General features: G+C 41.4%; 2 protein-coding genes across 7 annotated transcripts in view; both read left to right on the forward strand.

Annotated features, from left to right (window-relative positions):
• The first annotated feature begins 480 nt into the window (after positions 1-480).
• Positions 481-1,485, forward strand: XCR1 (X-C motif chemokine receptor 1). Its single transcript, XM_053963792.1, has one exon. The coding sequence runs from the start codon at positions 481-483 to the stop codon at positions 1,483-1,485; it is 1,005 nt and encodes a 334-aa protein (XP_053819767.1).
• A 7,430-nt stretch (positions 1,486-8,915) lies between these two features.
• The window catches only part of FYCO1 (FYVE and coiled-coil domain autophagy adaptor 1), a 45,268-nt gene continuing 31,217 nt past the window's right edge, over positions 8,916-22,966 (forward strand). For 4 of the 6 annotated variants that reach the window (XM_053941416.1, XM_053941424.1, XM_053941441.1 and 1 more), the window contains exons 1-4: positions 8,917-8,972; positions 18,117-18,293; positions 19,804-19,910; positions 21,003-21,128. In XM_053941416.1, coding sequence (XP_053797391.1) covers positions 18,239-18,293; positions 19,804-19,910; positions 21,003-21,128 — 288 coding nt within the window. In that variant the 5' untranslated portion in view covers positions 8,917-8,972; positions 18,117-18,238. Of the gene's footprint in view, positions 8,973-18,116; positions 18,294-19,803; positions 19,911-21,002; positions 21,129-22,966 lie in introns of all 6 variants that reach the window. The other 2 variants (XM_053941426.1, XM_053941434.1) reach the window with 1 other exon arrangement.

Genomic DNA, 22,966 nt, shown 5'->3' on the forward strand with positions numbered 1-22,966 from the left:
TTTTTAGGTTTATGAGGTGCAAAACTTCGGTGACCAAGAATCATCTATACAGTGAAGTCCTTAGGAGTTGGATACCACTCCAGAAAACTGAAAAAACACTAGCATCTTTGAAAGTCTCGGCAGCTGAGACATTTACATCAAAAAACAATGCACATTCATATAGTAGAAACTTAGTAATTGAAAGTTGTCACCAAACATTTTGCTTCAGAAATATCTGAGTTTCTGACTTCTTATGTAATTAAGATTTGAGTGGTTTGCAGTAAGTCTTTGGTATCTACCTGTTCATGTTCTAGTCATAAGAAGAAATGAGTCCTTTGTCTCTCCAAATGGCTAGTTTCACTGCTGCTTTTTCTGTCTTAAAACAGAAGCCCCCACAGTGGGAGTTTAGTTATTGAGTTGATTTTCACAAAAGATTTCATTTGATTTGTTGCAGTCCTTTGAAGTAGCTGCTGGAGAACAGCACAAGATTTGCACAGACAAATGGATGAAGACTATTATTTAGATGACAATTACTCATTTGAATACCCTAATGAAACCAACGTCTGTGAAATGGGTGACTATTTCACATTTAACATCTATCTCACTGCTGTCCTCTACATTCTGGTATTTTTCCTCAGTCTGCTAGGAAACACTTTGGTGTTATGGATCCTATTGAAATACGAAAACCTTACATCTTTAACAAACATCTTCATCATGAATCTCTGTATCTCTGATTTAGTCTTCTCCTGCATGCTGCCTTTTTGGGTAGTGGACCAGTCCTTTGGATGGATTTTTGGTGAGTTCCTTTGCAAAGCATCAAATGCTATTTTCTCCATTGGCTACTACAGTGGTGTTTTCTTTTTGACTCTCATGACTATCCTGAGGTATTTGTTTGTAGTGAACCCCCTTTCAACTCTGAGATCCCAGACACAATGCTGCGGTGTTCTGGTGTCCTTGGCTGTCTGGACTGTTAGCATCTTAATTGTGGTTCCTGAGGTGATTCACACCACAGTGCAAGAAGACTTGGAAGAGCACAGGTTCTGTGATTATGCCGATGGGAACTGGAAAAAGGTGGACATTTACGTGAGAAATGTACTCTTCCTGTTTTCCTTTGGAGTCATCATATTCTGTTACTTCAAGATACTCATAATCCTGCTTAGAGCAAGATCTCGCAGAAAGCAGAGAACTGTGAGACTCATCCTCATTATTGTGGTGGCTTTTTTCCTGTGCTGGGCACCCTACAACATCCTCAGCTTCCTGACTACTTTTCCACCACCTACCTGTCAGTATGCGAAAGACTCCAGCCTTGCCTTTCACATCAGCCGTAAAATTGCTTTCTCCCACTGCTGCCTCAACCCTGTGCTCTATGTATTTGTTGGAGTCAAGTTCAAGAGGCATTTGGCACAGTTATGCAGTTTGTGTTTACACTGCAGCAATGGTCAAGCCTCCAGCCCAAGGACCTGCTATGAAGGCAAATTCCAGCATGAAGGGATGTCCGTCTACTGAAGCAAGACCTAACTATTAGGACTAATCCTGAATGAACTTTCAGATTTTGCATGCTATGGATAGCCTCTAATTCTTAGAGGCACTTCCCTGAGAAAGACACACAAATTTACTCTTTGCAAACATGCTGTGTATGGAAAATAACAAAGTGTATTTGCAGTGGAATGGAGAGATGAGAAGGCCAAGAAATTATTTCACTGGCCTGAAAGTCTTAAGTTCACAATCTTTTGCACAGTGAGATGGATTTTCTCTCACTTATACTCTCTTTTGAAAAGAAAAAAAATGCTTTTTCCTTTGGGCATTAAAACATCAGGTTTTAACATAAAAGTTGTTGCATATCTCTTTCTTACCTGACTTAAAATACTTGGATTGCCTACAGCAATGGACACATAGATATTTTTGTAAATTTTAATGCTTTTCAGTGTTTATCAGTTTACTCTTTTTTTTTTTTTTTAATGGGGGGTGATGTCTCTGGATTAACTGTGCTGACAATAGCTACAAGACCTCAGAGTTTCTGAAGTTTTCAGGGCAAATGTTCTTTATCTTTTGGTAGATAAATATATATTAAAATAGCTTTGTGCAAAAGTAGCCTTTTGGGTCTGAAATGGAAACTTTGGAAGAGCCCTAGAAGGAACACAAGCTGTTAAACAGATACTTCACTAGGATATCAGTTTTCCTTCTGTTACTGCTGTTTGCCACAGGATTCTTCCAGTCTTTCAATATTATTTCAGATGACTGGAGCAGATCAACATCTCATCTCCTGAGCAGAGCAGGAGCATATTTGCTTCTAATTGCTCTTTCCCTCCTTTTCTCCCTTTGCCATGGTGCTGAGAACACTTAAACTTATAAATAGGTTATGGTGCAAGAACAAATGGCTTTTTAAATAGCAGGATAAAAATGGCTTACTTTATTTGTAAAATTGATGTTTGGAGTTTTCTTTTGTTGGTTTTTTTTTTTTGTTTGTTTGTTTTGGTTTGGTTTGGTTTTGGGTTTTGTCTGTTTGTTTGTTTGTTTTAAAGATAAACTGATATCCTTCTTCATTCTAGCTCAATAGGTATTTTTAATCCCAGGCAGCGTAACATATAGTACATACTCCAGTGTAGCTGAATGACAAAGTCCCTGTAAAGCTTTTCAGGCATCTGTCTTAAAATGTCTATGCTGTTTCCACTCTATTTCATTTGATCTCTAAAAATTATCTGGAGCAGACAAAAGATTCTTCACAGCTGCTGTGTAGTTTTCAAAAAGGAGAAACTCAGATAGGCCCATAATACAATATCCTATTTCTGATTATACCCAGAAGCAAGAATACCTAAGGAAAAGCATAAGAATGGGGTGAACATACTTGACATAGACCCATACAGTCTTCCTAGGGCTTGCCCATAGCTTCTAGTTTGTGCTTCGGTTTAGTTGCCAGAACAAAGTGTTTGTATCATGTCCCTTATCATCAGATGCACCCTTCTGAACAGATCAGTCCTGGTATCTCACTTACTACAGTTACTGCCTATAATGTAAAAAATTTAAAAGGGGACTCATTAATTCTACAGGGTTCCAATTCACTTGTGCTCAGACAAACCATGGAAAGATAGAAGTTGTCATTTTTTCTGGCTGTGGTGGAGACCAGCCTTTGGCTATTGCTTTCTGACAATAAACAATTGAAATGAATGTGGCTTCAAAAGATTTTGGGCTGGGGACTGAATACTGTCATTTATTGAAGAGATAACTTATTGAAGGACAAATTAGTCCAAGTTCTTCTATTCTGGTAAGCCAAGACCACTTCATCAGTACCAGCAAACCTGCACAAGAGGAAAATACTGTGACCATGAATACCAAGAAGGTCCCATGCACCTACATAATTTCAACAAGCTGTCATTCAATTCATTGTCCTAGAGCCACATGACTGTGAAATCTTTGCTGTTCATATATTTTACATCTGTCTAAAACAAAGCTGAGAATTATAATAGAAGCACAAAGTCTGAATTGATCCTGCTCTGGCCAGTTTTTAGCAAATTATTTAAATACGTTTGCAACTTTAGCATATTTTGTTACAGTGTATCTGAGTATGTAAAATAATTCTTGATATTACCCAACTGTATTGCTGCCATAACCAAAGTAATTCAGAATGTAGATATGCTGCCTCCTGATATAATGAAGTAGTACTAATAAACATTCAGAAATCCAAAAAAATTCTACCCTGTGAATATTGTTTTCAGTCTCTGATAACCATATATTAAGGTATTTTCAATTGAAGAAGTAATTGTGAATTTTCATAGGTTAATTTAGCATTGAAGAGACTTCTGGAGGTGATTCACTGCTCTGTGCTGCTCACAGAAATGTTATCTTCCTGATCAGACAAGGTCACTCAGGGCTTTATCTGGTCAAACTGATAAACTGCAAAAACAGGGACTCCATAACTCCTCTGAGTCCTTGTTGCAATGCTTAATAACTCTTATGGTGGATGTTTTTGCTTCCACACAAACAACATTTCTTTTGCTGCAACCTGGTGATGTTGCTTTTTCCTTGCCTTCTCTGTATCTTCACATTAGAGAATGGAAAAGAGCCATCAGATCTCCCCTAAACATTGTTTTTTTCTGGGGCTAAACATATCCCAGCCAATTTAGTGTCCTCATATGTCATGTGCTCCAACTCCCTGTCCATCTTGGTGATCCTTCATAGGGCTGACTTCAGTCAATGTCTCTTTCTTAAACTGGTGGCCCCAAAACTAGACACTCTACTGCAGATCATGAGACCTGCAGTACTGAGACATTCTCAGTGACCACAATAATGTCAGGCAGAGTGGAATTAAGGTTCCCCTCAGCCTGATGGCAGCACAGGCCCATAAACAGTTCGTCCTCACTGCTGCAAGGCCATATGCTTGTGTTGTGTTCAACTTTTTGTCCACTCAAAATCCAAGATCTTTTCTGGCAAAGCTGACTTCTAACCCTATGTTTAAGAAAACGCCCTCTTTCCACTAAAATCAATGATAATTTTGCTTCTGATCATAATCAGACTCTGCACAGTCCAGAGTCTATGTCTTGGCTCTCCCACATCATTGTTGGTGCAGCTGAACCAGCACCAAACCAGATAAAACTCTTGGTACCTACTTTGTCCACACAGGAGTGAAATGCAGCCATTAGTGATTAGTGATAGCTACTACACCTGATGTGCTCTGGTGGAAGTCAGTCTCAGAAGCTGACCTGGTATTTAGCAGAATATTCCAAGCTCCTCAGCCACTTTGTCTAAAATGCCATATTTGCTTCTAGATGTTTTCCAGAGCTTTGCTGGTTCTTTTCATATTGCCTACTCCCAGCTTTATACCTAGACAATTATTTGTCCACCTATTCAAAACAGAATGCAAACAAATGCAAAAAGTGCTTCCAAAGCTTTCTCACCACAGTCACAGAAGGTTTCTGATGATGAACAGCAGCCTGTTGTTCAGTCTAGCTACAATGGTATGTTAATCCATTGAGGGTGACCAGGGGAACTGGCAATTAGCTACCCTCATAAAATACCTGAAGTGCTAGTGGAAGTGGAAGCAAAGCCCTTCCAGTCATTATATAACATCAATTAACTCTTGCAAAAAATTTAAAGAAAACATGTAGCACATATAACAATAACATCAGACAGATGGAAGGAACGCATTCCATGGACACTGACACCATCATAAAACACTCATCTGTGGTGCACAGGAGACCACTAAGCAGCAATTTAGTTGTTTTAGTTGATTGAGTTGGCTACCTCTATTACCTAGTGAAAAAACTTTTCCCAGCAAAGGCTTTCCTTTTGGTAGCATGACTGACATTGCCTTTCCTGGCTAGTAAAACTAAAAATAATTCCCATCTAGCCCATCATGGTTTATGAAAAAGTTAATCAATAAATTTTATCAGAGTAAACATACAGGAAAGCAACACAAGTGGAGCAGACAATGTGTTTTTTTTTTTTTTCTTCTTTCTAGTGCAGCTTCCAAAAAGGAAAGATCTCTAACATCTTCTACTGCTAAGAAATGAGGAAATATAGAAAATTCTATGGAAGTGTTGGTCAGCTACAGATCTAGTTGGAAACAGAACGTTTTTGTCTAAAGAAATTGATGTGTACATAAACAGGCAATAATTGAATAATTAACATCAATAATTAAATATTTCTGAAAGTAGCTTGTTACCACATAATCAAAAAGAGGAACAATCCATTCTAATTTACTGTTTTCTAGTGAAAAGTAGAATTCTACACAGACTTTTTGAAAATTTCTTAAATAAAATCCATTGCAGTGAAATTATATGGGATTTGATTTACCATTATTTGTGTCTGATGACCCTGAGATTACTTTTGTGTCATGGTTTGACACTGGCGCAATGCCAGTGCCCCCATGAAAATACACCTTCCCGAAATAAATGCTGTGAGATGTTATCAGGAACAGAGCAGAGCAGGCCCAAGCTTAATAACAAAGGGAAAAAAACTTTATTAAACTACTACTACTACAGAAAACACATGAACTAAATCCAGGATGAAGACCTTTTAAAACACCCCTCCTCCTCCCAATTTCCAAAAACACCCAGCCATGAAACATCACCCGGGATTCCTGATCAAATTACCACCCTTCAGGTAATCAATACTCAAGCTATCAAGGGAGAGAGAAGTCTCTCTTGCACCACAGACCCCCCAGGAAACACAGTTGCCACACCCTGTGTTTCCCTGTCACACATGGCAACCGCCTGGAGAAAATCTGCCAGTGTGACACTCTCCTTTCCATGTCACAGTGCTCTCACCACCGTGCATGGACAGACTGCTCATAGGGCTCCTTTAAGGATGCTTTGCCACGGACCCAAAGAGACAACAGTTCAGCTTCTCATCCTGGGACTACAGTCCCCCCCATTTTCCCCTGGGGCCAAGGGTCCAGGAACAGAGATCATCTTCTTCCCGAAGACAGAGGGCATCACCATTCCCTCCTCAGCTTTCCTCTGTTCTTGCCACTCCTGTGCCGTTAGAAGCTGAAGCAGGTCTCCTTGGGTCACCACTGCATCCCCCTAAAATGCAGTCTCTATTGCAGGAGATTTTGGTTCAGTCTATGGCTAACAAGAAAAGTCCAGCCAAAAGCTACTTCGTCATCTCCTCCCACCTAAATATTTCTTCTTCTAACATGTCAGGTCCCGGACTGTCTCTCTTCCACTACAAATCAAGGAGGAGTAATATTTTACAAAGCCCTAATTTCCCGGAAAGGGTTAAAAGTTCAGACTCCCTGGACGGCTGAAATCTCTGTCCAGCATCCCATCTCCCACGCTGGGCATCATCCCCCCCCTTTCTCCTTCTCCTCTGCTGGCAAATTTCCAGGTGCCGACAGGCTCTCTGTCATTTTCCCTCTGGGGGAGGGGGGGATGACAAAGGCATCTCCGCTTCTCTCCACCCTTCCGTCCGCAGGAGCTGGCTCGGTTCCAGACCCTCAGCCGCTCGGCCTACCTGGACAAGGCCGCGTGGCTTCCCCTCCCTCACCCAGCCCATGGCTGGGCAGGGGAGAGTCTGCGCTCTCTGATGAGTGGACCCAAAGAGACAGTTCCCCTGGGAGTTCTTGCTTTTAAGCCCCTGTGTTCTCAGAGGCGTGTCCATACTTTCAGTGGTCACTCCAGGTGCCAATATCCAAACCTGACCACTGATTGGTTTGACCCAACTTCCTGGAAAAAAATTCACTTCTATGTCAAACCAGGACACTTTGGAAGACACCCAGTTGCCTAGAGATCAATGGAAAACTAACACTCATTTTCAGGAGATGCCCCTGGCACTGCTTCATGATTCAGCAAAGCGTGCCAAGAAAAGTAAGCCTGAAGGTTGCTTCCAAATGGTGTAAGACACCTCACTACATTTCTCAAGTCATGTGCATGCAACATGCATAGCCCTATAAGCTGCATTTCTAAGGGCACTAAAATGCATTCGAGCTATTGAAAAAACATACATTAGATGAAGATTAATCACCAAAACCTAAGGTCACTTAGTCATTCTTACGTGTGAAGGATGATGAAGACATGTCAGTGACCACGTACTACATACATTTCCTCAAGACTCTTGAGAATTTGATGCTTTGATCTTCAGCTTAAGCTGATGTTAATGATGCTAAGAAAGTCACAAGTATTGTGGCAAGAACTGGTGACAAACTGCTTGCTCACAAGTTTAATTTAAAATATTTTATTTACCAAAGCAATGTGGAAAAAAAAGCAAAGGAAGTTTTTCAAGTTTGCACTTCAAGTGCAAACAAGAGTAGCCTATTTCAGGCACTGGGAAAGAAATGCCCTTTCAGAGAATCATATGCATTATGGGAGGGATAAAATCTGAAAAGAGGAAACAGCCTGCTTGTAAAAGGAGCCTGGTACTGGGAGTGTTAGGAGCCCTGTGCCCTGTACCCCCCACACCCTGTTTCAGGAAGCAACCTCTTGTTCCAGTTTCACACCTGCTTTCTCCCAGTCTCTTACTTTATGTAGACATACTAATCTCTCCCTATGTCTTTCACACAGTCACAGAATCAATTAGGTTGGAAAGGACCTTTGAGACTGAGTCCAACCCGTGACTAAACAAACACCACCCTATCCACCAGACCGTGGCATGGAGTGCCATGCCCAGTCTTTCCTTTAATACCTCCAGGGATGGTGACTCCACCACCTCCCCGGTCAGCCCACTCCAATGTCTAATCACCCTTTCTGTGAAGAAATCCCTCCTAATGTTCAGCCTAAACCTCCCTTGGCACAGCTTGAGACTATGTCCTCTCATCCCTTCAGTTCAGGAATGAGTATTTTCCTTTCATCCTTTCTGGCAAGAGCAGAGAGGGGAAATCTACTGCATACCAGACTATCATGCCTGACTTTCACATTTGCCTCAGTTGTCTGTGCAAAGAGCTTGATGAACTGCTGTGCAAATGAAAAAAAAAAAAAAAAAGAAAAAAAAAAAACACCAAAAAAAACCATATAGAATAGTCCTAAAAGCAACACCCAGTACTATATTAAAAAGTATTAAAACAAACAACAAAAATTTATTAAGTTTTTTTTTTTTGTTGTTGTTATTGTTTTTGTTTTTTTTTTTCAGTGGTGCCCAGCAACAGGCCACGGAGCAATGACCATAAGCCAAAACACAGGGAAGTTTCACCTGTGTCACCTGCTCGAGGTGACTCTGCTCCCGAGTCCAGCCCAACACTAACGACTCTATGATTCTGTAAAAAGCGACATTGCGTGAGGGCATCAGAAACACCATCCTCCCCGAAAGAAAATCACCACAACGCTGCAGCTGAAGCCGAAAGCGACGATTTCTCCCCCAAAGCCGCTTCAATCCCCTCCACTTCCCCCGAGGCGCTCTGTCCCCGCCACCTCCGGGCACCCCCGGCGCTGCAGCCAGACACCGCCCCGGGTGCGGGGCGGCCCCTCCGCGGCCTCACGGGAGTTGTAGTCGGGCGGGGAGCGCCGGAGCCTCACCCCGGGCCGCCTCTGCGCGACATGGCGGCGGCGGCGGTGGCCGCGCAGGTACCGAGCGACCCCTCCCGCACACCCCCGAGGGAGCGCGGCGGGGCCGGGGGCGGAGAGGTGGCGGCGGGCGGAGGGAGCTGACGGGGAGAGGGGGAAGTGACTTCGGCGGCTTCCACTTGTTGCCTCGCCGAGCTCGGCTTCGAGGGGAGGAGCCCCGGCGGGGCGACAGTTGCCGGGCGCCTTAGGGGGTGCCCAGGTCGGCTCAGCGGCGGGGTGAGCGCGGGCATGGCAGGGATACATCAGCCCGGGGAGGGCTGGATGCTGGCTGTCGTCGCCTGGGAGCCCCCCGGAACGGGTGGTCCCCGTCCCTCAGGGCCACCCATGTAGACGCAGTCCCCTGAAGTGTCAGTCGTGTCCCGCGGTGAGCGCTGACTTTAGGCCAACATCAGCACTGCCCTCTGTTTTCTTCCCTCCTGCAGCTGCAGGGGGATCGGAATCACCCTGCTGGAAACCAAACACCCGCCCGTGTCCGTGCCCTTACCCCGCTGTAAAGTGCTGACAGGCAAATACTTGCCGCGGCCCTAATCCCACTTTGCCCTTGTGTCGGCAAATCTCCGGCGGATGGATAGGGAGAGGGTTTTGCTGGCACACAGGGCGGCTGGGGCTGCCTCCAGAGCACATGCCGAGTTTGCCGCCGGCCCTCCTCCTCCGGCTTATGTTGATCCTGGTAATCCAGAGTGAGCAAGGAGAAGGAAAAAACACAAGGTTTTAGTGAAATGGTTGTCTGCTGCCTCTGGACAGTGGATTCCACTCGGGCAGAGGTGCTGCGGCGGTGAGTCGGGCTGTGGAGGGGCTGTGCCGTGTTCTGGAAGCTGGTGAATCCCCTGGTGCTGCAGCTGCCCTAGCACAGGGCCCTGTTTTCTGTCCGGGTCACTGCATCCAGCCTGCTGCTGAATTTTGCAAGGTTGGTTTGGCACACAGAGTTGGTCAGCTGTAGACTTCACTCTCCTGATTTTGCCTGTCACTTGAAACCAAGCTTAAAGTTTTAAATGTGAAGTTGAAACAGAGGAAGAAGTACCAGGTCTTTGTTTCTTTAATGCTGAAGAGTGAAAGTGGATGATTTTATCCAGCTCTGACTTTGTATGCTCATGAAGGCAAGCTAGGATGAAACTTACAGGGTAAAACTTGTTCTCTGTCTGGTCAGTAGCATGGCAGTGTGTTCTTTCTTACTGCCATGCAGTAGTGTGTTTTATGTTTTCCAGATTTTATAGTGTGCAAGGCAGTTTCTTAGAGTCTTCCAGCGATCCTTGTGGGAGTGCTTGAATTTAAAAAATGTTCTACACGTTCCAAAGAGCGTTGCCCAACATTCACATTTAGGAGACTGTACTGCAGTTAAAAAGTTGTATCTTAAGATACTGTGGTGCAAAACAGCTGATAGTCAATTTTGCTTTGCTTGTTGTAGTATACATATGTAATATCTGCAGTATATATATTTGACAGCATTTGTTATAAACCTGATTTCACTACTACTTCTCAAGAACCTGTTAGTTATGGAGCCTGATTTTCATGTATAAAGGAGTCTCTTATGTACACCATTTGATAACAGTGAAAGAGTGTATTATGTTTGCAGTCCCTCTCTCCACTGCTAGAGGGTTACATAAAAGGAATAGGAATTTGTCCTAACATCCTGGAGGCTAGGTTCCTCTAAGACTTGTTTGATGCATGATCAAGACCTAAGGAAACAACTAGGGAGAGAAAACTAGTCAAGATTTAGTCTGTAAAGTTGCAGAAATTATGCAGTAGACCCAAGGAAAAGTAATGCTCAACATTTCTTTAACCCAGATTTTTGTTTTTCTTAGTTGATCACATTTAAAAATTAACAATTGTTTATTTGTCAGGTAAACATCAAACTCTTCTACTACTCTTTACATATTTTTGAGATTATTAAACTTAAGGGAACTGTAAGACCCCTAAATGTTTTTATTGTTACACATTATAATTTTAATATATTTATTTATTTGTTTTACTGTGTGTTTGTTTGGTTTTGCCAATGCAAGGACACTTTAACAGCTTGTATCTAGTCTAGTTCATATTTTGATGTAGTAATTCCATTTTGTTGATGGAGAGGTGGCTGTTTGTGTCCAAAAATTCTCTAATAGTAATAATTTTAAATCCTTTGCCCAAATGTATTCTGAAGAAGGTTTTACAGTTTGTAACACTGGTAGAAAGAGCAGAACTTCTTATGCAAAGTGCCTGGATGTCAGTGCAAGCACAGGACCTTGATGTGTATGCCCTTCCTTTGGTTTAATACTTTTGCCCATGTTGGTATTCTGTGTTGGTTGGTGGTATAGTGACCTTAGCAGATATTTACAACCAGTTAACCCCGAATGAGTCCTGCTGGGAAGAAGGATGAAGACAGGAAAGGTCTTGCTACTGCTACAAGCCAGTTTAGGTTTCAAAAGTGAACTGGTTGGATCAGGATATCCCAAATAACTGGGCTCATGCCAAGCCTGCGTCGTCTGTGAGCCTGTCTCCTCCCAGCCACCCAGCATGACAGTCTCATATAGCCTCTCCTCCAAATGCTTCTAAATCTTTGGGATTTGTAACTCTGAAATTTCCCCTTCCCCCACAAAATGGTGGCCTTCACTGGAAAACTCACAAGAAAAGAGGGAGAGAGGAAATACTCCATTCTTCCTGCTACAGAGGCAGGAAAACAAGATCTCTTTCTGTTGACTCTGGGCAGCATGACTCACTCAGTGGCCTGTCAGTTTGGGTTGTCTCATCCTGGTTTTTGCTTGCCTCGCCCTCTGGTCTATACGTGTATGGTCAAAACCTGTAATTTTCAGTGTTGCAAGTTGGTATTTCACTGGGAATTGCATATAGGTCAGGAGTTATTCTGGGGAGCTGCTGGCTGGAGGGAGGACACATGAGGTGCTACAAGTGGGCAAGACTCAACACCCATCTGCCAGACTTCCCAAAACTATTAGCTGGAGGAAGCCTTTTCAAGTACTTCTGAAACCTCAGCTTGGAGGGACAGTGTGCAACCGTAGATACAGAGGTAAAAAGTGCTGCTAAAGAAAGGTCCCATTAAAAGCCGGGATGTAATTGTTGTTGGTTTTAACTATCCCAAAGTCTCAGACGTGGCTGAGACACTTCAGTCAGCCCAAGCTTGCTGAGCAAGTTAACAAGGCTCAGAGACCAATTTTGGCGACCTGAAAAACAAGAGATTTTTTGACATCTCCAAGTTGTACGATGAGCGAGTTGAGTGTCATGAATCGCCAAATGCTCCTTTGCAGCTGGAAATTCTCTGGTGTTTCTGTTGCTGTAGGTGTCTACATGGTGCTCCTCAGAGTAGCACCTGAGTGTCATGTGGCTTGAAGAATGTGTAAGGCATTTAAATGGTTGTATGAGTTGTAGAGATAAAGAGAAGATTTTGTGTGCAGGGAGGGACACAGGGAGAATTGTTTAGGAGAATGAGAGCATGAAGGGGGAAAAAGCCTTTTCACTTTTGAATGAATCCTGTCTTTTCAGCTCACCATACAGGCATTGAGACAGCAGGGGTACCTTCTCCCAGGGGGAGTGAAATAGGATGGGAGCAGCGTGGAGAAGCAAGTCTCTGGGAGAGTTATAGTTGGGTTAATTGATAGATGTTAGTAAACATCTATGTAGCATTCCTGACATGGGGCGAGGTGTGGCATGTCCTAAGGGAAGAGGGCAGACAAGTTTGTTAAAAGCAATACTTGTAAAATTCTTGTTATCAGAAGGGAGCTCTTCTCTTTGTAAACTGACTGCTTCCTCAAACAGGGAAGTTCTGTCATCATGAGATAGGCTGAGACAAGGTTGTCTTTGTGAGATATGTACTAGGTCATCCCTGTGGTGTTGTGTGCAGAAAGTGGTCATTTGAGTTCATGTTGTTCAACAGGTATTGATGTGAAGGAATATCAGAGACAAAACAATATTCTCCAAGTCAGGAATCTGTGTCCCTGGTCTGATGCATGTGTCCTGTTTGGCAAAGTACAGTGTAAGGTTTTAAAAGGTTTCAAGCCAGGCATTAGAGTGGAGATCCAGTTTGGTAGATGCAGCATTAAAAGAATTTGTTAGGGTGCCAGCTTTGTCCACTCAAGGTTAAAAATTAACTCAGTCTCATGGAGTTTTTATCGTGCCACTATATACTCTTGTCTGTTGCCTAGTTTTGATCTTTTTCTGAGAAAGGGTTGCAAATACAAGGAATAGGGATGGAATGTAGGTCAGTTGTCCATAGAATAGAGAAGATTGCTCAAAAAAACTTTTAAAACTTTACTAATTCTTTTGTGTCAGTCTCTTTTGTCAGGTTAGGATTCAAGCAATATTTTATGAATGTCAATAGTTTGTGTTCTTATGCTGTAAAATGCAAATATTCCTAGAGTGCAAGAGCCTTCCCACAAAAAGGCTTTACTGTAAGGAGTCCTTAACTATAAAAATACTAATTTTCTGCCAAGCATTTGTGACATGTGAATGTTTTTATGTTTTTCATCTAGTTACTCTCTTCTGCTATGTTACGATCCTTTGAGAGTTTGTTTTTCTGGACATATGTTTTTTGCAAGATGTTTTTTATTGCTAGTTGTTTATATTCCTGAACCATGTTTTTCTCACTGAAATGTGAAGTTTTGTTGGTGTAGAAAATGAAGGGGAATGATTAATTTGAAAAGAAAATTTCGCTTCTCAGAATGGAAACCATAGCTGTCTTTCAGGCTGTGCCTGCCTTTTGCTTTTAATCCTCCTATTCAATATAGTCCAGTGTGTGTTTTTATCAGTCACGTATCTTTGTATGCAGTGTTAAAGCATAAAGGGTTGAGTTGCCCTATAAAAAGCACGTGTGTGCATGACAGAAGAATCATGCTGTCTTTTTTAGACCTCAGATCGTTACTTCCAGCAAATAGTTCTTCAGCTTTATGGATGTGCAGCTCTATGTGCCTGCACAGTACAAAATGAGAAAAGCTGCAGCGCAGCTGCTGTGAATTTTACTGGGGCTCTATGTTTGCTGCAACAACAAAGTACGAAGTAGTTTTTTCAGAAAATTACTGGAATGAAATTATTTGACTAAATCAGTGTGTTACAGTTCAGAGAGTTAGGGACATTTTTTTCCCAGTTCTTCCTTCATCTTTGCCATGAGGTTTGCATTCAGTGTCTTTTGTCAGTGTGTCTTGTAATCAACTGAATGACCTGGTAGGTTGTTGGAGATTTTTTCCCATAGTGTGCCTTGCAGTTACCAGTCAGTATCTGCTTTTATAGAACATATCATGTTCACCCTACACAAAGGAATAAGGCAGTTAAAGTTGAGACTCACAAACATAGGATTTGTCTCGGTATACTTGCTTGCCTATTTTGATTCATATAGAATGTTAGAAAAGGCATAGGATTGTGGGCACCAAATAATTAAAGGTCTTGTGATACCATCTTGGGCCATGTGATTAAGTGCCCTTGTTTGGAACTACTAGATCAGAGTAATCATATTAACAAGAAATATTTCCATAAGCAGTAGAAAGTAGTGGATCTTGGTTTCCAATGAATATTTTTTTCTAATCTGATTTACTGTTTATCTGAATTACTCCAAGTCTGCAGTATGAGCTCTGCTCTTACTGCACACTGAAAACACATTTGGGTGGAGAGTGGATTCTCTGGTATAAGGCTATAATGAAGCTGTAGCATTTTTAACAATGAAGAGACACTTTGCTCATGAACATCTTTCTTGCTTCCTGTTTTCACTGCACATGGAGAAGTAATATTTTGAAGATGGCTACCTTCTGTCAAGGTTGACTAAAACTGACCAATTAAAAAAAAAATCTAGCTGTTGGAGATGCAGACATGATGTAAAAAATAAAGATAAATTTTATGGAATCAGATTAAATATAGGTCATTGTAGCTAGTTCATTAACCACTTTAATTGCAGTCATTATACTTTGTTGCCTGTTTTATATGTGTCTCACTCCCCTTCAGGTAAATCTTTCCTTTTCCTGTATGTGGGCTATTTCCTTTCTGCTTCTTTCTTTAATCTCCAGGATATCCTCCTCTGTAAAGAAGATTGCCACCCCCACACTAGCATTTATGCCAGCAGGGAAGGCAGAAACCACCTTCAGAGGTCAGCAGGCACGGCCCAGGAGTTTGAGGAGGGACTGGTGACATGCCCTGTCTTGCCTCCTCTGTGCCAGGTCCTTAGTGTAGCTGTGCTGGTATCATTGCAGCTCAGCAGTTCTGGGCAAGTTAATGCCATCAGGCTTAGTCCAGTGCTGTTATATAAGAGGTAACAATGCATCATCTAAAAAGCTCTCGACCCACAGCAGGTCACTCGTGCCTGAGGAATGTATCATGCTGTTTTCACAAAGCAAATGTTTACAGGTATTATAGTAGGATAGGAAATGCTGGAGGAACGGAGAATTCTGGTGCAACTAAAGAATTCTGGGCAAAATGTTCTGTGATCAGGAAGGACTAGAGGTGTTTACAGAAGATCTTCCTATTTTGAGACCTTGGGAAACCAGTTAAGATTCATTGTCAACTTTCTTTGCCATAGGAAGTGAGAGCTCTGCACCTTTCTATGGGATGAGCTGTGTTGTCTAAGAATGCCTCTGGAAGGACCACAGAGGGGAGAAGAACCTTTCTCCCCATTATGTAGGAGAAGGCAAGTAGAAGAAGTTTCAGCACGTTTGCCCTATGCCATAGCCCAGGTCAAAAGATCCCCTTCACCACTGGGAAGAGAAGGGGATAAATGTGTGTCTCGTCTGTGGGAGCTGATGCAAGGAAGAGGGAAGCTGTGAGACCTTGCTCCAGGTATTAAAAGGCAATAGGGAGTAGGCAGAGGAGTGGGCTGTGCAGCTTCATGCCTCAGGCAATAGGGAGTAGGCAGAGGAGTGGGCTGTGCAGCTTCATGCCTCCAGCTGAGTTGTGGTTTGTTTTCAGGGTTCTCACATTCTATCTATAAGATCCAAACAGGAATAAAGTTGTGTATTTTGCTTTGGCACAGCAAGATCAACCCACTGGGAGCACAGAGCCTTCTCTTGCACTGTGCCACTGAGCTGTTGTGCCCCCAGTAGTCATTTATCTGTGGCTTCTGGGCATACACACTGATTTAAGCAGTGCTAATGGGGCTGGGGAAACTCTGAACAGCCTTAGTCCTCTTCCAGTGAATGTCTGCTTGTGCACGTTGCTGGGAATTAGCACTTGACAAGGTCCCGTGCTGTGCCTGGCTGCCACAGGATGCCCAGTGTCCCACTCCCTGCTGGTTACTGCAAAATAAAGGCTCAATTCCCAACTTCTTATTCTCTCTGTAGATGCCAGCAGTTGGTCTGGTCATATTTTCCTGACATGCCTCTTCCAAAGCCTTTGTGTCTCTGGAGCCTTGAATGGGAAACACAGGCAGGATCCCCTTGTTGGTCATTGCTCTTTTCCCTCTTTGTGTGAGGAAAGGCAGTTGGTTTGGCCAGGCTTTTTGGCTTCCATTGCCCACCGGGTGCAATCTTCTCACTTCAGGTCCTTTCTGTAACAGTTGCCAAACTGAACAGATAGGCTGATATTACAGTGAGTGCTTAGAAAAGGAAACTTTGACTTGCTGAGTTTGTTACTCTTGCTCTTTTTTCAGTAGTACCCAAGCTCAGCAAGTTGCCAAGAAGTGTGGTACTTTGTGTGGTCTTTGGGTAGCATCCAGATAGGAATCTTGGGTATGTCACATTGTTGATTTAAGGTAAAAAATTGTGTTTGGCACCACAGGTCAGGTGGTCTATGCTGTTCTGGTTTTCTGTCCCTGAAGCAACTGGTTGTGGTGGGGATTTTGCAGGCCTTTCCTCAGACAGCACATGGTCCACATGACACTTCTGTCATAACGTAACAGTTGTGTCATAACATAACAACTAACATCAAAACATGAAAATGGAAACTAGCATGTAACAAAGTACAGGTATGCAGAGAAACTCAGGAGTAACCCTAGTTTCAGCCTTCTCTTTATACTTAACGTTCTTCTGTCTCTATGGCTTTGTTAATGTTTTGTTTCAAACAGTAAAGAATACAGGATGACATTGGGATCACTTCCTAGCAATATGTTAATACATAGGGTAGGAAGGATGATCTGTTTTAATTCAGACACCTACTTCAGCCATGCCAATGTAGCTCTTTTGGGAGTGAAAGAATGGAAAGAGAAAGGAGATACAATAATGTGACCTAATCACATTAGATTCAGAAGTTTGCAAGATTTTAATTACAACTTAATTTCATTGTAGTTCAGCTTGAATCATAACAAAAGCACTGATGTGTAATAGCAATTTTTCTAAAGATTCAGTACTTTGGGTGTTGTCTTTGCTTGAAACTTTGGCTGTATCTCTGCAGACAGAATTCTGAATAACCTTTGAACAGAATGCTTAGTATAAGTTTTCTATGTAGTTTCTATGTGGCTTTTTTCTTTGAATGATTGTTCCCAGATTAGTGTTGGAAAGATTTCATCCCCAGGCATGGTTGTTTTAGTGAAGTTAGTTAATTTTACCTTAAGAAAGATTTTCTGTGAGTGCCAAGTATAACTCATCCTAAGCAAAGAAGGTGGTGCAAGGTATGTGGATCCAGCCAGGGATGCTGTAACAGAGCTTAAAATAAAGTGGTGTCATCTTATGTGTGTAGGGAACAGTGGGTTCTGAGAAGGGGTTGAGAGGTGCTCCTTGTGCTAAAATCACACTCCAGTACTAAATATTTAAATAGTTCTTGCACATTAAAAACATGCTCCAGTGTCAGAGAGTCAAGCATGTATCATTTTTGACTCCTTGGCTTGTGCCTACTCTGTGTCTTGAAAGTCCTTCTGAAATAGAAAAGTTGTCTTATTTTTTTACTCTACAGCCTGTAGGGAAGATCTGGCAGAGGGTTTGGGGAGGGAAAATCACGTGTCATTGGAACCTCCCTCAGAGTCACAAGATGGTTTGAGTGAAATGCCAGCTAGAGATGAGCTGTGTCACAACTCCAGACAGAGAAAATTGCTCTCTGAGGTTTGCTTAGTTGTTTTGAAAGATATAACTGAAGAAATAACCAAAATGGAAAGTGAAAACTAGAAGAAAATATTAAGGAGATTCCTAGAAAAGGATTGGCCTTGGAATTCATTAGTCAACAGGATTGAAAATGCCAAAGAACCTCTTTTCTACTCATTTGAGCTGATAAAGACTTTCATTTTATTTTTAACTTTTACAATTGCAGGTGTCACAGAGAAAAATAATCAGTGTCAACCCAATGGTCTTCAAGGATATGAACTCTGCTGGTTTTATCTAGATGGATGAAAAGGTTAACAGCCCAGAAGGGGAGTTCCTTTTGTTTTCAAGATGGCAGCAACGAGTGGCGAAAGCCAGCTGCAGCGGATTATCAGAGACTTGCAAGGTACAGTGGGTGCCATGCTGAGAGATGCGTTCTTCAGGCTGGACTGCATCCTCCAGGGTTTAGATAACAGAGAGCAGGAGTTGTGTTTTCTGTTGTGTAACTCTTTCCTGCAGCATTGTACCAACATAATTTAAGGTGTTCAGTGTGACTGATTTTTTTTTTTTTTTTGTGAGACAAGTGCTGTACTTCCTGCAGAACCCCGAATTCTTAAATTCTGTAAATTTAAATATACAAGAGAAAAAAAATGTTTTACACTTTAAAGAAAGGGGTGTGTGAGGTGTGCATTATGAACTAGTACTTCATCAGCATGCATAGAGCTGTGCTGCTACAAGACTTCATGTGAAGTAAGGAGAAAGGGCCTAAAACTCAGCCTTCCTTAATGGGAAGCTGGTGTGGAGTTGATGCTAATGTGGGAAGGGAAAAAACCAGGAGGCCAAACGTATCTGGGAAAGGAGACCCAGAGGAAGGGTGCTGGAGAATTACCCCTGTTGTTCTTGCTGCACTGGAACCTGTCTTCCACTAGAAGTAGCCAACTTCATTTAAACAGTTCTGTTGCAGGCAAAATTGGTATCAGATTCATAACAGTTTTTCTGCATGCTTTCTGTCCTAATCAGCTGCCTATCCCAAGATTCTGATATTTTTCCTTTTATTTTTTATTAAATAAAAGGTATATGCACCAAAACTAAAAATCTGCATCTTCCTGTAACATTAAAAAGGAGATCTATGTGAGTACTGACTAGAAGAAATTTTAATTTGCAAAGGGTTATTGAGTGGGACTGGGAGCTAAAGCTCACTCAGTCACCTGAAATAAATATAAGACCAAGGGGAAAGCAAGCTCAAAACCAGTAATTTCTGATGCTGAGAAGTACGTCCTTTTGGGGCTAGTGTTCAGGGGGATGATAAAGTGTATTTTGACTTGAGATTTCCTTACCCTCTATAGGTGTACATTTCAGGGAAGAGGAGGTGCTATTTGCTTATTTTTTATGTAAATTATTTTTTCATTTGTGTTTGTAATCAGTACAAGCTGAACCTTCCTGAATAAAGCATGGAGAAGATAAATGTGCTGACTGAACGACTGTTCTTGTGTTACTGATCCCCTTTAGCAGATTACATGCTTTGTCGTTTCTAATCAGAATTCTGTTTGTCCTGTGGCAATACCTTAATGTGGACATGAGACAGCAAAAAGTTATTTCTCTTCCCTCTGCTGAGTTAGCAATTAGCAGTTGTCTATTAGCAGGTTTTGCTAAGTGTCAGAAGTGCTAGGTGTGTTTTTAAGAAGAAATAATCCATACAACAGATTGACACAGTTTGAACTCCTGTTTTCTTTATAGGTGGTCTCAAATTGCAAGCTTATCAGTCATTTTTTCATACTGTCGTTAAGACATTTCAGCTAAAAGAAGATGAGTCCACATGCAGAATGTCCATGAAGAAAGCATTTATTTAGTTGTTTATGGATTCAGTGCTATATGTCCTTTGCATTAGTTAACTATTTTGGTGTCTTGTTTTAAAGATGCAGTGACTGAATTAAGTAAAGAATTTAAAGAAGGAGGTGAACCGATCACAGATGACAGTGTCAACTTGCAAAAATTCTCCTACAAGCTTGAGTACCTCTTACAGGTAAAATGTGATTTGTGTCATTTGTAATCTACCAGCAAAGCTCAGCCTTATTTTCTCTTGGTGACTCTTCAGTATGTGGAGTATAACTCAAATAACCATAAATATCCAATTGAGTCTCTCTATTTTATTTTGGTGTGTGTAATAAGAGGACTGAAATATCTGCTGCCTATTATACTTATTTCAAGTGAAAATAAATGTAATCAAAAAGCAGTCCTGGAAGTTTTACTGAGGAATGTAAGGCATTTCTTTATTGATCTGAAAGATCTGAGTTTCATTTTAAAGATATATCTTGCTAAATTATCCTGAAAAAACTGTGGTAATGGTATCTTGACATTTTAATGCAAAATAAATACTGGATGTGAGTAATTTATAGAATTTTCAGCAATTTCACTTTGGAAAGTTTGTTGTTGTTGTATGGAAGGCTTGAGGCAAAAGGCTGATTTTTAATCTGGAGTGATGCTTTTTGTCCACTCTTAAGGTTTAAGTAAAAGAGGACATTTCTGGGCAAACTGAAATTCTTGCATAGTGTGGTGTCCACATATACCGTAATCATGCCATTGATTGCAGCAAATGCTAATTTGCCACAAATGCTAATCTAGCCTTAATCTAGGCAAGGGATTGCAGAGCAGAAGCTGGAAAATCCTTTGGGATTTGAATGGTCCAAGGTGCAGTCCATACCCCTGCTGCATTGCTGCTCTGAACATGATTTAGCTAGAGCAGGTTTTTCTGGTACATACATGTGTGCTACTGCCACGCTTAATTGCAGGTATCTCAGCAGCTGGTTGTTAGTGCCTTGCTCTTGAACAGCTGCTGAATCTGCTGCCAGTCTTTGTCTCAGGAGTTTTGAATGGATGGCTGTATTTTAAAGAGATCCAGAACATTATTATCTCTACTGTAAGTTAAGCAGCTTTTGTAACTGCTGGATTGCATCGATACAGTGCAGTGTCTCTTTAATTTGTGAATGCATTGGCTAAAGCTAAGAGGAGTCATGAAAGGACATGCTGCTGGGAGAGGAACAGGATTCCAACTAGGTATATATAAGTATATTTCTATTTAAATTTTGCTCATTGTATTTTGTTTTCCTGGTTTAAGTTTGACCAGAAAGAAAAGAGCACATTGCTGGGGAACAGAAAAGACTACTGGGATTATTTCTGTGACTGTCTGGCAAAAATAAAAGGAGCTAACGATGGAATCCGCTTCGTCAAGTCTATTACAGAAGTAAGTATATCAGTTAAGCATCAGAATATGTGGTTAATGTTCTGCCATGTTTTTTCAGAGAGCGGTAACAACAAACTAAAAAAATACACTGCTTTTAACATATAGCAAAAAAACATGGCAATATTTTTTTATAATTTTCACATGAAGTATAAAAATGCAAGATGGCTTTTTTTACTAGGGCACTAAATTATGTAGGATTTGAAAGCCTGATTCCTGTTTCAAAGACCTCTTACACAAGTGAATGGACCTGTTTGTCTCTGGTTGTGCCCTGCATTTTCATAAACTTAAAGCCATTTTCTCTAAAAAGAAATGAAAAATTAAGTCAAGGGTAGAGCGTGCCATCTTCAGCAAATCTTATGGCAGGATTTGGCTCTAAGTGTAAGGTGAAAGGTTCACCATATTTGACTTTTCTTAAGACTTTTTAAACCAGTCCATAGAGTTGGGGAGGGACTGACTGAGTGCAGCAATTTCATCTTCTGTCTGAACTCTGTTCCTCTGTGTGAAATAGCATGATGAAATGACTAGGGGTGATTGTCACCATTTCCTTGGGTAAACTGTCAGGAACAGCACAAAAAGCCTTGTTCCTATTAGATTTAGATTAGTAATAAAAGCTTAATCTTGTAAAAACCACATTATGTCTTCAGCTCAATGCGTGGGTGAAATAAAAGCTGTGAGAAGCTTTCTGTGTTGATCCTGTCTGAGTCTGTAGAATTGTTTGAAGAAGATTTTCGTAGTGGATAGAAGAGGCAGTGGTGTGGTGATTGTAGATTTCTCTGCAAAGGTGGTTGTGCTGTAGTCTTCACAGTCTGTTGCCTGTGATATCACCTGCATATTGCCACATGTAAATACTGCTCAGCTTTTTCCTTCTTCAGTACCTCTGGCTGTTAAATTGTTAACACAGGGTCAGAAGTTATAGTTTGGAAGTAGGATATTTTCTACTTCACTTTATGTGCAGCCATAGAAATTAACTTGTGGAAGGCTTCCTTAATCTTTATTAACTTGTGGTTTAGAAATACAAACTCCTAAAAAAAGAATCAGTGATCTGTTTCGGGTAACTGAGCTGGCAGACTTGGGCCCAGAAATTAAATGACACATGGCACAAATGTATGTTTGCTATTCCCCTTCATTATAAGTAGAAATTAGCAGCAAATTTTTGAACCTGGCTGGATAGAACATAAAGGTTTCCAAATGTCCTTTATTTGCTTACTGAGCCACACTAGTTGACTTTCAAACCTGGATAATGAACAAAAAGGAAAGAGTAATAGCAGTTAACTTAAAGAACAGTCAGACATTCAACAGCATAAATGCCTGTTCTTCTCTGCTTGCAGTGCTCCTAATATTTGGGTGCATGATATACTAGAGAGGTGGAGCAAGGAAGCAAATAAGAATACCCTGGAAACTGTTATCTATTAATTAAGAAGAGGGCCTTATTCTTGAGAGCAGTGAGTTCTGGTCATTCCCCTTTCCCTTTCCAAAGGTGATTACACTGAATACACATCTTTCCAAATCTTTACAACCATACACTGCACCTTAGCTACAATGTTTGCTGTCCACATGGAAATATTGTCAATTCCAGACACTCTGCCTCCCTGATTTCTAGCAGGGCTCCAGCAGGAGGTGGCATGGTTTTGTTTCCTAGTCAAATAGTCTTTAGCTACTTGTAGCTGCATATATGTAAATATTTTCCTCTGATTCTTATAATGTATGTTTTTTCTGGTCTCTCCATATTGCTTACAGAAAGTATCACAATTTAAATTGGTAAACCAATGGGAGTAAGGCTAGGATTAATTCTGTGGCTTCCAGGGTTTGGGTTTTTTTTACAGTTCTTAAGATAGTCA

Source organism: Vidua chalybeata, chromosome 1 (genome assembly GCF_026979565.1).
Source record: "Vidua chalybeata isolate OUT-0048 chromosome 1, bVidCha1 merged haplotype, whole genome shotgun sequence".
In the NCBI taxonomy this organism is placed as follows: Eukaryota; Metazoa; Chordata; class Aves; order Passeriformes; family Viduidae; genus Vidua; species Vidua chalybeata.